A 13,552-nucleotide genomic window follows, 5' to 3' on the forward strand; every position below is an offset into this window, starting at 1 on the left:
TTTATTGTAACTTAAACTGAGTCCTGTAGCATCCAGTCAAAGGGGACCTTGGAGATTAAATGTTGTTAACCAGTTGTGCTCCCTGATGCAATCATTTGCATTAGCAGCCATGCAAGAGAGCTAACTTGCACTCAGTGGACAACTGCTATTTTATAAGTGCTGCTCTGTTAGCTCTAATTGATATGATTCTAAAAGAAATCATGCCAATTGATGCAAAGTGTACTTTATAAAAGAAGATTTTTCTTTCCTATTTTCTCTACTTTTCTATATGCTGGATTCAACCAGTAGAGGCAAAACGTTGATTGTCATCACAGTTAAGAACTATGGGTATGTACAAAGGGCAACACTATGCAAATATGGTAGTAAATGTTACACTGTAAACAGATCCCACATTGCTTCATAAATGAAAACAAAACAAAAACAGTGGCTGCCATGAGAATCGCAGCTTGAAGTATAGGAAGTGTCAAACTTTGTCCACAGCTAAAGAAGGCTGAAGACAAGGGACAAAATAAAAGGCCAATAAATGGGTATTTAAGATTAAAAGAGATTGCACATGGAACATATCTTAATTTTAGGACCATTACAATATTAAAATGTGCTTATTACTAGAAATAATTGTATTTCCAATAATTAGGAATATCGCAAGCTGATTCACCAGGGCTTCTGCTCTTTAGCCACCAACAAGGGGTAAATGCAGCTTTATTTAAACAAATCCAAACAAGATCCAAATCTAGCAAAAGAGGAAGTGTGTATGAAATGGAATAATCATGCAACATATGCTCTGGATCAGAAAGGAAGTATTGGGACTTTGAGAGACAGGAAAACTCTAAAACTTTCCACCCAATGCACATCTGCTATAAAAAGCTGCCTAGACAGAGGGACAGAATGTGAATTCCACAATACATGAAAGTGACAAGACTATGAAGCAGCATCTCTAACCCATCTGCCCTCTGTGGTCTATTCTCTTTGCAAACAAGATCATTTCATCAAAGAGAATTTCACCATCAATGAACCACAATGATCTCAGCTTTCAGGAATGTGTTTGGATTGTAAACTTTTCAGGCCAAGGGATGATTTGTGCGTGTGCATTGTGTGGAGGGGGCTGTATTTCCAATTCAGAACTAACAAGTATCATGTACATCAAGGTTAATGGAAATCTGTAAGATCAAGTAATTTATTTGGAAAAGAGGTGAGAAAACAGTAGCTTTTACTATGCATGATAAGGATAGATGTAATTTGTCATGATAATCTTCACTCTGCGGGTTCTAAATACGATGTCTGCACTGACCTCCTTCTAGGACTTGAACTCAGTCCTGTATCATAGCGCCAACTACTTCTGTACAGTTGAAGCATCAGAAAGCTGCCATAATGAAGAACTAAGGATTTTCCTCATTGTGTCTCTAATTCAACTCATGCCCTCTATCCCTGTCAGTCCTGGAGGTGCATCAAGAGATATAGCGTTGTACGGCCAGGAAGGGGTGGATTGAGATGGAGGAAATGAGAGGATCTAGAGGGTATAACTGTCAGGAATCCACTGATTACAACAGCTCAAATCCCATTCTTCTCACACTTGCAAGATAATATGGCAGTAACTATCCAGAAACTGCAATATCATTATTGTAAGATGGGTAGCATCGCAGGACACTCACCTGGGGCGTGGAAGACTAGTGCTTGTATCCCTGTTCCACCAGTTTTGCCTGGACTTGAACCCAAGCATCCCACGTAAATGAGATAGCCACTAGCCTAGAGAGTTAATTCGAAATGGGCACATCTACACATCCCCCTACAGTGATGTAGCAATTACATGGGTCTACATGTGATCGCCAGCTACATCACCACAGTGGCATGCTCCCCCAGTATAGCGCGCCACTATAGCAGCATAGCAGCAAAATCTAACTGAGCACCACACGGTGCAGTACTGCACCATGCTTTAGTACTTTTAAAAGGAACTAATGAAGTACGTCACTATATGGCAATATGTATATGCACCCAATCTCTCCAATAGGCACTCCAATAGGAGAGATTGAGCAGAATAGCCAACAGCATACTCACCTGGTATATCATCAATATGGGATCAAGTCCCTGCTCTGATCAGCCACAGCTGGGTCTTGAATCCAGGTTGTCTGTATTCCAAATGCTTTTTCTCTCATGGGTCTGTTTTTTTCATAGATGGAAACACACGGCATACACTATTTAACTTTCTGAATTGGCTTTGTGTGCAACTCCATGAGAGTTCATAGCTGAGGATCCTAACAAAGAAAAGCACCTGCCTGGCCACAGATAGGCACCTCTCTCTTTACTGGTTAAGCACCTGAGCCCCACCGCTTTCCCATTAAGTTCATTCCTGGCTAGTTGAGACACTTCTATGTTCAGCTGATTTCTGAAGATCCCTTCCTTTGTACCAAACTCTCCCCATGAGGAGCCTGACTTAGTATTAAACAATCCATCTGGGGCTTAGCATCTGCTAGATGAAACAGTGCCCAAGTATTTCTGAAACTCTACCTCTTGGATGTGATTTCTATAGAACTTATCTATAAAAGGTGGGTACCAATAATGTTCTGAAGAGGTATTGGCCATATTGTCATGGGAAATCCCTATGTAGTAACAGCAAACCTAAAACTAAGAGTAAACAAGCCCTGTTTAACACATCCCCTCAAAGGGTAATGGAGAGAATGTTTTTCAAAAGAAGCAACTGAAGGAAAAGGCATATTTAAATTTTAGTGAACATCCTCTTTAAGCTATTTAAATAATTCAAGAAGGACCTAGCCTATCAAGCCCACTCATACTTTTCCTACAACTGCCTGAACTCATTCTTTTCACATCTTACATTCCTACTGATCACGTGGCTAAGGTACCGCCTCAGAATTCAGCCAGTGATTTACGAATAGCAGCATAACATATTATTGATGCCCTAGACTGAGCTTTCTTCCCAGGATTTGTGATATTTTTGTCATGGTTGATTTGTAATTTTCCTTCAACATGATTGTTACAAATTTTCAGCCATTAGGCAATTTTTTCAAAAATCTCTTAAACCTTTCAAAAGGTGCATAAATCCTACTTACAGAAGACATGTTTGAAAGTTGAGGTTTGCCCTCCAGGTTCCTTAGGAACTTTTGAAAAATTTACCCTTAGCTGTACTTTAAACTGCAAGAATTTTTCAATCATTAGATAGTAGTAACTTATATGCCTGTTGTCCCTTTAGGGACAACTTTATGCAGCCTGCAGTGCCTGAAATGATATGTCACATAAAAAAAGTCTTTTTCTGAACCTATGATTTCCAGTTCATATGCAAAATCTGAGTTTTCATCCCTACCAGTGCATCCTAGAGTGTTTCTCAGACCTGTGTGCTTTTAGATAACCCAGTAATTGTGGCATGCTTACACTAAATGCAGAGAAAATGTCTTCTCATTATTCACAATAATGAGGTTTATATTTTATCAGCTGCTCGTATCACAAGGGAAAAGAATACTCTGGCAGATGCTGCTCCCAAGAGTAGAATCAAAATGAAAGATTTTTTTTTCTGTCTAGGATCTTTTTATCAAGCCAACCACTATGTACTAAGTGTGTCATTCATTAAGACAATATTGCTAGGAAAGGGCAGATTTGAGGACTTTGCACACATTCTCTCCAATCTCAGAAATACTTCCTGCTGGCTCAGTCACTTCCCAAGGTCACTTTTGAATGCCTCTTTAGTCTTTGAGCTATTATATTTATCTTCCACTGTTGTAGTTTGTAGAAAGTGAAATATTTCCTTTTAGAAACAATAACAAAAAAAATTATGGTGATAGATTAAAGCTACTGTGTTTAATAGATACTTTTGTGAATACTGCCTTTTTAGAAAAAAGCATTTGGGAACCTTTGCAAGTTTAGATTCCCAGTGGACTTTGAATACCATGAAGAACGATTGTAGAATGTAGTACTTAGGACCAGGAAAATGTTTACTATTCCTATGATCACACTGACCTTTTAATTTAGTATCAGAGCCACATTCAATTGCTTTGAAGATTTTCAGTCTTGATTTTGAGATCAGGTTCTCTGTTCATGCCCAGAATAGAAATTACTGTTCCAGGGTTTCTCTCGTTCTCATTATGAATTCAGTAAAACACAGTAAATAAAGGGGCATCTTATGTACTCCCATATGTGTTAGGTTAAATTTTCAAATTTAGAGGTCTGAGTTATACCTCTTAAAATGTATTGGAGTATGCAGCCCTTAGTTGAGCAATGTATACATTTACAGCCACAAAATTAGTATTTCAATATGTAAAAGGATATGTACACATCTGGGTACTTTATGGTGACATATTTGCTTGGCTACATATGTTTATGTTGACTTTGAGACCTAGATTTGAATATCTAGCTCATTAAGTCTATTTTAATCTTAAAATTAAATGTAGTGCCTATAATGGAGCAACAGAAAAGCCCTTAGAGCAAGGAATGGAACCTGACCAGTTCTACGGTAGAGGAGTTCCAGGTACAGACATGCGTGCAGGTGAAATCTGTTCCCTTTGTCTGACACTTAAAGAGAACTGCCCTGTGATACTGCACTCTGTTCTGGAAGTTTGATGTCATGTTATGTGGGGAGGGAGGTGGAAAAATGGAAAATCAGCATGAATTAATCCACTGCATGGCAGACCCACAGGCCACATTCCCTAGTGGGGAAGATGCAGGTACAACCCTAACCAGTTAGTTGCAGGACAACATTAAGAACACGTGTGTATCCTTGACTTACACATGACATGCTGGTGCAAAGCTTGGTATTTAATCACCAAAAAAGGTTGAAGAGCAAGGCCCCCCTTTTTTTTTTTTTAAACAAACAGCTTTTTGAGCATTGGGAGAGCTAACTTAGTCAATTGGTTAATTGCTTGTAAGTTTGAATTTCTTACCATTCACCAAGCTCCTCTTAACCATGTGAAGCCACACACTTTGCATCTTCATTACACTGCCCAAGTCAGAATCCTTCAAGTAAGAAAAGAGCAGTTTTTCCACTGTCCCTGCAAAAGTCAGTTGGGGGGTCGAAAAGAAGGAGGGGTGCAGGACAGATGTCCTGGTAAGTGCTGCATTCTCTCTAACAGAAGCATAGGCAATTTAGCAAGTCATATGACTTCATTTCCTTTCAGGCCAACTGCTCCTCTGCACACTGTAAACAGTTGCTCCTACTCTAGGTTTTCCACTCATTTTTGAGAAAGGGCATAGTACCTTTTCTCCCGGGGTCCAGCTTGTCAGATTTTTAGGGAGGCACAAATGTCTACCACTGCTTTTGTTTAAACATATTGATGTTTGAAATTGCTGTAGCCATCTTGTTTTCAAGAAGCCTGGGCTATTGCTTTTGATCCTGTGCTGAAGATTAAAATCTCTGAATGGTTTTTATCCAAAAGGAGACATTATCTGGGAACCTAAAGCAAGCTAAATTTAATTTTAAATTGTTTTAAATATTTACATACAGTGGGTGCGTCTACATGTTGCCCTACGGTGACGTAGTGACGTGCTACAGAGACGTAGCAATCACATGGGTCTACACATAGCCAGCAGCTACACTGCCGTAGCAGTGCACTCCGTGGTTTTAGTACGCTGCTACCATAACATAGCAGCAAAATCTAACCATGCACAGCATACAGCACAGTACGGGCAGTTACTGCGTTGTGCTTTAGGACATCCAAAAAGAAGTCCTAAAGTATGGCGACATGTAGACGTACTCAGTGAAAACAAAAAAATCACTTTACAAAAAAGTATAGCAGCATGTAGCACTTTAAAATGATCAGCTGTGATTTTTATTGCTTATAGAAACAAACAGCATGCAATAGGGCATTTAACTTGTTCCTTTATTTGAAGAAGGCAGAAACAATATAGTCAGTATACTAGATTTGTTAATACAATTTAAACAACTGAATTTTACTTACATTTTGAGTTAAATGCAGACTGAGTGCAAGGAAGCAGAATGACTTTCACTTGCTGGGTTAAACCCACTTACAAAAAATCTGATTTAGGGGCCTTTTTATTTAATAAACTGAAGTAAGCGGTTGTTCTGTTTCTTTTCAGTCTGTTTTGTTTTCAGCCCTTTATTTATCAAACTTTACAGTCTTTCAAACCCAAATACCTAGGTAGCAAGTGGCTAGAAAATACCTTCTCTTCACCCCCAGTTTCCCAAGAGACAACACCTATTCTTCTTGATAATTACCCAGGCATTTGTCATTTCCAGCCTGGTGTGCTGTAATTTGCTAATATCCATACCAAATGTGAAAGTAGCAAAGGCAACAGATGTTCATAGAGCCCCTGGCAGTAGTACTCTATAGCACTTTACTTAAAAGTGCTACAAGTTAAAGCAAGAGCTAACCAAAAAGACAGCAGAGGGGCTCGGAGCTTACCCGCATTGACTGCTGGGTACCCTTCTGTAACCTCCCAGGAGACTGCTGGAGTGGCCCCTCTTCCCAGCACCCCTCCCCCCCGCCAGCTGTCAGCAGCAGTTGGGGGGGCCGGGAGAGACCCCTAAGCTGGAATAAGAGGCTGTCGCTGACTGGGTCAGTGACAGCCAAGGGGCAGGGTCAACCCAGTGCTTGGGCAGAGTACAGGAGTTCTGCCTGAGGCTAAAGTCCAGCCCTGTGCAATGCCTCCTGGGATGGGCTCAGTCACACTCTATGTTAAGCCTTGATGGGATCTGGCACAGATGTTCAAAAAAGCACTGTAACAGAAATCACTTTAGTCTAATACCTCATCCACTGAGGGTTAACTTAGAGCTTTTTCTGCCTCCTTAAAGCAAGATAGGTGTAAAGTCTGTATCTAGGCAAAGAAACTTAGCTGGTACAGAATACAGCATCCTGTGTCCTTGAAGAGAAAAAGTCCATGCTCAGCATCGTTAGTCGCTAAGTCAGTGCTGGTGCCAGATCCCGGGCTGACTAAGGCCTTCTGTTTCTGATACAGACACCTAAATAGCTACCTCAGATCTATTTCCCATCAAAACTGCTTTCCACCCAGTGGCAGTAACCAGGATGAAATACGCAGCACAGAGAAAAGGCATTCTCCATCGGGGGCCTGCCTATGGAATAATACAGCAAAAAAAATTACAAGTAACCATTTATAATTAACCATAGTAAAGCCCTATTGTATCACCTAAGCCCTTTATGTGGAACATAAGTAATGTGCTGGGCCTTGCACCAGCCATCCATATTTGAGTGAAGGCATGGTGCACTTCACCTCTTGTGAAAGCTCTAAAGGCATTAAAGTGTGTGCGAGTGAGTGAGAGAGAGAGAGAGAGAAGACTAGGTCAAGCTACTGATCTGAGCTGAAGAACATCTGTATGTAAACTGATCTCTCATTTTAAGAATAATACAAGGATGACCTTCAAAGAAGAGAACTAGATAAATACAATGCTTTTGACTTTTCAGGGTAAATTTTAGTAGTTGTCCCTACAGAGACAGAGTGAGTAACAAGCCATAGGTTTCCTGCATGTTAATTTGGGAGCAAGTGAATCACATGCAGGCACTTTTGTGCCAGTGGAGGAGGGCAAAAGAGAGCAGATGTTCCCTAAAAAGGAAGTTTCATCAGAAAAAAGCAGAACTTCCTCTCAACAAGATAAACATACCACTCTGGTTTTCATTCCAAAGAGAACTTCAAAAATGTCCTGCGTGGATTCCTATGCCTCAGAAAAAGGTATGTACAATAAGGTTTCAGCCACTGAATCCAGGTTGGGAGAGAGGTTGGGGAGGGAGGTTAAAGTCAGGTGCACCCAGAAGACCCAAAAGGCTTACTGGTCATTTTTTTTTATTATTTTTTTTAAATCAGCCTTTCCTTCTATAATGATTACCTACATGAAGGTAAGTCTGCCAGAAAACATGGAAAAGTGCTAAGATTTATTACAAAAATTATAACAGCACAACAATCAAAAGAGGAAATGCAGAGACAGACCTGGTGTAGACGGTTGCCATTCTCTTTGTGCATCTAGCCCTTTTGGACATAAGGGCTGCATCCAGATGAGCACAGCTGTGCGGTGGTGCTGTTGACATGTCTGTGGCACCACATACCACACATTCAACTTTTCTCTGTGCTGCAACGGAGCAGTGTGGGATATTTTTTTGATCCCTTGATATCCAGGAGTCATAAAACCTGCACACAAAAAAAAAGTGGAGCGGTGCACGTGGGGACAGTGCATGCCACTCAAAAGTGGAGCCTGGCTGGCTACAGCTACACTCCATCTTCCGGCTAGGCTCTGAGCAACAGGATCACCGCTGCTGCAGCCCCAGGAGGCCCCTGGGACTCCAGATGTGACTTCTTAGGCCAGCCCAGTGCTGGCCCCAGTCTTCCCTACCGCACATGGGGTAACCTACCATGCGCCAGAGGGCATGTGGCACAGGCATTCCCTGGGGACAACTAGCGGCAGCACAAAGTGTCCTGCCGCTAGTTGTCCCCGGAGAACCAAATGTCCACTCTTGTGTGGACGTAGCCAAGAGGGCCACCTCATTGATGCCACTATACAGGTTTTATTTTAGAATTTATAAAAATTCCAGTGACTTCCATACTCATGAGGTTTTTTTTTACATATTTGCATATGGTTTCTAAATTCCAAAGTTAAGGCCACTGGAACATACAATGCAGAAGATGAGGAAATGAAACTCAATACAGTCTAATGCAGAATGAGGGGCAGTGCGAGACACTATAAGGTACAATCACGTTGTGGCCAGAAGAAAAGGGACAGGGCTAGCATGCCCATGCACTGCGCCACTTTCCCACCTGCAGTATTGGATGCTTCAGGCCATTATGGAGCTCATGAAGCTGCTTTTGCTTGCAGCTCTTCCTTGTGTCTGCATAGCACTAACCAGTAATGATTTCAGTTACAACCAGAAAATAAAACGTTCTCCAACTAACTGTGCGCTTTAAAACTGTCATCCAAAACCAGCTGAAGGTGATGGAAAACCTAGAAGATAATTGATTTCCTCAAAGAAATCAAGCCTCTCTTGTTCAATTAAAAAAAACCCTTTATAAAATTGTTTTAAATATTTTCTTCTAAGGCAAGAAAGTGGTTTTCTAAAGTCTGTGGATATTCAGTTTTCTATGGTCTGTAGTCTTAAGACTTTGGCCACTAAATAGCCATTCTTTATGTTAAAACTTTTCCTAATTCAGACCTTTCAACACAATGGATATCTCTAGCATAATTGTGGGGAGGGGGGAAGCAACCAGGGCACTGGGCACAATCTTTGGGAGGACAGGATACAAAAACAGCCAGTGTAGCTGGCTCTTCAATCACCCATGTCCAGGGTGCAGAGCTCTGGTGGAAATGCAGCTTGGTCCAGTGGTTAAAAGTGGGACTAGGAGTAGGATACAGTGTTAATACTCATTTCTGTGACTGATTAGCTGTGTGACTTTGACCCAGTCGGTTCCTTCTGTCCCATAAAGGAGTAAGATACCTGGAGTAGGGTGAAGGTCAATATTATTTTGCTTTTCTTTAAGTGAATCTTATAATACTTATATGTATATAATAATATAATCAATAACTGAGTATTATTGTTGGCACACTGTGGTTTAATATTGCTACTCAGAAAAAAATTCCAACGGGATTTAAGTCATCAATTAGTGGGAGGATGTCAGTAAACGCTTAGAAGAGGCATGTTAGAATAGTTGTACCATTGCAGAATTTTGCTGCACACATTAATCTTTTGCCTGATATAAGTTAAATCTGATTTTGGAATATGGAAACCTATGGGACATTTAATACTTAAAGGAGATATGGTTGAAACTGATATATATTCAGTGATTACTGATATGATCAATAACATTTTGACTATGTACAGAAAGCACTATATAACACTCCACTTTTTATTGTATCACGTTGATTCTCATTTACACTCTATGCCCTCTTAAGCCAGTCTTGCAGTATAAAGGGGCATGAAAATCAGGCCCTATTGCTTCTGAGTATGCGCTAGGAAGCTCATTATAAAGATGTAACACATTACTAGATAGATGATGAACATTTAATGAGCATTAGAGAGAGAGAGAGAGCAGTTTCAGTCAGGCTGCACAAAAACAAAAAGAGGATTAAATCACTGATTGACTGTTAACTTAAGAGTCAAATGAATGATCTATAATCACTTTTTGATTCCCCATTCTGAAAGAAAAATTTGGTTGCATCATTAATGCTTATACGAAGGAGGAAGTGATTAGCTAGCAAATGCATGGAGTTATCAACCGTATTTCAGTCTCTTCCAAATTCGATTTCAAAATGCATGATGAAAGAACAGAAAACATCAATAAGAGGCTGGCACAGCGACAGGCAGGCATCTGTGTACAGCATCAACAATTAACTTGGTTCTGCTGGTATCTCACCAAGTGGGGATCATTAAAAGAGCATGCACGCAGACATGCACACACAAGCCCATTAGGCTCAGGACTGATCCTCTGAAACCATAAAAATTCTAAACAGAACAGAACATTTCTTTTATAATAAACTGGTCTTGAGCAATTTTCACTATGAAGTGAGGTCCTGGAAGATGTTTCCATAAACTTCTGATATTGTAATCTTGATATATATTATTATGGAAAACAAGAAAATTAAAATGTTGATTTAGCTTCAGAATTATTATATAACATTTAACCAAATAATGTAGATTCTGTCATTACATTCCGGAAAACTACAAGTACAATTTTCTGTAGAGAATCTAATTTTCAGAGATGCAAAGTAGGTGAAAAGCTCAAATCAGGTCACAAGCATCCAAAGTTCGATACGCAAAAATAGTCTCCCATGTTTTGAAGACCAATGTTGAAATCTTCAGTTTTATTGATCGTTCATACTGCTTAGCAGGGATTTACTCTTTAAATTAGGCTTACATTCATCTTCATCTGTTGCAGTGTTTAGAATGTTGCTCTGAAGAAATGTATATCCCTTGCCGTATTTTTATTATATTTGTCTCTGCAGCCATTTTAATATAACATTCCTCTATTTTAAATTCTTGCACAGATACTAGAATGAATATTAGGATCATAGGAGAGTAGGGCTGGAAAGTATCTCATAGGGTCATCTAGACTCTGGTCCAACCTCCTGCTCAAGGCAGGATTATCCCTGACTAAACTGCCCCAGGCTGCTCTTGAAAAATTCCAGGGATGGAGATTCCATAACTTCTTTAGGTAGCCTGGAATAGAGAAGTCGTTGCCTATTGGAATAAGTAGCCTAATTATTGTTCATGTTCTCCTCAGAATTTTAGAAACTCCCATAAAAGAGGAAAGGGACTTTCTGGGTTAAGTGTCTCGAGTAATTGTAGAGAGAGGTAGCTAGCTGTGGTAGTCTGACCTTATCTTAACACTTGCCTTTAGAGCTAAAACTAATTGAAGTACTTAAGTAGCTTACAACATATAGAGCAAAATAGACAGAGCACACAGGCCCGAAAGGAAGAGTAACAAATTGAGTTATCCTCATGGTGATATTTCAGAGACATCATTTGTCTGTTTAGAACACATTCAATTTGCCAAAATAAAAGCAAAACTTGAAGGTTGGTTGAATCTAAAACTCTTTAGACTAGAATATCACAGCTATTAAATGTAAAACTAGTGACTAAGTCTGGATACCAATCTTCCTATCTGCACAAATTCTGTTTCTGGATTGGAGCCTGAATGGCAGAATTGATCTATAAAAGAAAATTCTACCTTGGATATAAAATCCAGTAATATTCTTCCGTAACTTTTTTTTTAATATTGCTTTGGTTGTGAAATACAGAAATATATTTTATTTTTTACCATTCAAGTACTAACCTGTTTGGTTGAAGTGGGACAGACTAGTCCCCATCCTTTGCTGGCCTTTAGGCAACAGTAGGTGCATTTACTGCAGTTGGCTAATTAGTTGAACAGTAAACATCTCAGCATCTACACATACACCACTATTAGGCTGGAGTAAACTAATTTATGCCACAGCAGGATAGTAAATACAAGTCCTATCCTACTGCGCAGAAAAAAATTCCACAGCAGCTCATGTGTAGATGTCAGAGGGGCTGGCTGGGGCATGAGGGTGCTTCAGTGCGGGGGCTGCCTGCTGGCTAGCCCTGCACTGAAGCACCCTCGTGCCTCAGCCAGACCCTCTGAGGTATGTTGAGCTAGGGGGGCGGGGAGCAGCTTCTGCCTGGCAGGGGGCCCCGGAGGTGAGCCTGTCAGCCTGGGCGGCATCAACCCAGCTCAATGCGCTACACATGAATCAACTCCAGAGCTTACTGTTCCGGAGTTTATTGCTCCTGGGCACACATGCAAACGCCCATGTGCAACAAGCTCTAGAGTTTATTCAGGTGCATTAATTTCATGTGTAAACATACCCACTATTGAGCAAATAACAAGCTATGGGCAACATCAAGTTTCGTTCTCTCTACTTCAGATTTTAACTTTCTGTGGTTGGAAGCAACTTGAGAGGGTGATATAGGCACTATGTTACAGACATGCCATAGGCTGGGACCACGCCTATAGGCCCCAGGGATCCAGTGCTATTTCCTAGAAGCAAAAACTTTGTACAAGTGCCACAAAAAACCTCATTGCTGGATATCCATTGTGTGCATAATTGGCTTAAGTGCATAAAACAAAGCATTTCCCAGTGTGCCAAACTCCAGTTACAGGTGTATTAATTAAGGCCAGAAACTGCTGAAGTGCATAGCATTTTTCAGAGTTTTACCATATATTCAGTTAACTGGGGACCATCCATTTCAAGGCTTCAAAAGCAGCTCTTAACTGACTAGCAACTGCCAGTTGTGAGATTACTCAGTTTTAGGGGGACTCAGAAGGCAAGGAGCCTTAATGATGCCCACAAAGCTTAGCCCATGTAGTCAAACATGGTTTACAGGTGCTTCCCATAGTTAATGGACACTGTTTAAAATGGATTGGTAACTATAGAGCCTATTTTCAGTCCCAGACTCATGCCCTTCAATGGGGTGCTATACCAAAACAAAAGGGTTGTTTAATAAATTCTTCATGCACAGGAGATGGTGATTTTTACTGAACACCAAATCAGGGTTCAATAGACTAGACTTTCACCTCCCCATTCACCAGAGGAGAGGGGCTGTATCTGTGGCAGTCCTTGGTGCACCCTGGGCTGTAGCCCCACATGCCGGCTGACGTCCGAGGAAGCCTGCGTGGCATCTCCTGGCACTTTGACTCCAGCATCTAGCACCTACGTTCATTGGTATCAGTAGGCGCAGTCTGCCACCCCTTAAGGGAGACCTCGAGGGAGAAGAGTTATTTGTAATGCTGTTTCCAAAGGCTCTTCCCCTGCTGCCTACTTTCTGACCGGCCAAAAAGTGACTTTTGCCTCCTCTCTTGTTTTGGGACGAAGGCTTCGAGTCATGGCACTGCCCTTGCTTGGGGGCGGAGGTCACTGCTAGGTTTGGAAAGCGTGCCGCCACAGCGCGCGGGCCTGCACGAGCTCACCCGCGCGGCGGGTTGAGGCTCGCTGCAGCCTTCATCGGCCGGGCCCGCCACACGAGCCCGCCCCGCCCCGGGACGCGGTTACTTTAAACGGGGCGGGGCGGGGCCGCCCGAAACTTTGGGCAACAAGTTGCGGAGCACGGCCCGGCACCCCGCGCCCATGGACTACCTC

The 13,552-nt window shown here is 41.3% G+C and overlaps 1 protein-coding gene across 5 annotated transcripts in view; it reads left to right on the plus strand.

Moving 5' to 3' along the window:
* The window catches only part of OXR1 (oxidation resistance 1), a 414,124-nt gene that overhangs the window by 270,168 nt on the left and 130,404 nt on the right, over positions 1–13,552 (plus strand). The window contains exon 1 of one of the 5 annotated variants that reach the window (XM_019551797.1): positions 7,169–7,644. The exons of the other annotated variants lie outside the window; for them this stretch is intronic. Within the exon in view, the coding sequence (XP_019407342.1) occupies positions 7,512–7,644 (133 nt within the window). The 5' untranslated portion in view covers positions 7,169–7,511. Of the gene's footprint in view, positions 1–7,168; positions 7,645–13,552 lie in introns of those variants that run through there. 5 annotated transcript variants of the gene reach the window in all.

This window comes from Crocodylus porosus, unplaced genomic scaffold (genome assembly GCF_001723895.1).
Source record: "Crocodylus porosus isolate Cpor-Errol unplaced genomic scaffold, CroPor_comp1, whole genome shotgun sequence".
Lineage (NCBI taxonomy): Eukaryota > Metazoa > Chordata > Crocodylia > Crocodylidae > Crocodylus > Crocodylus porosus.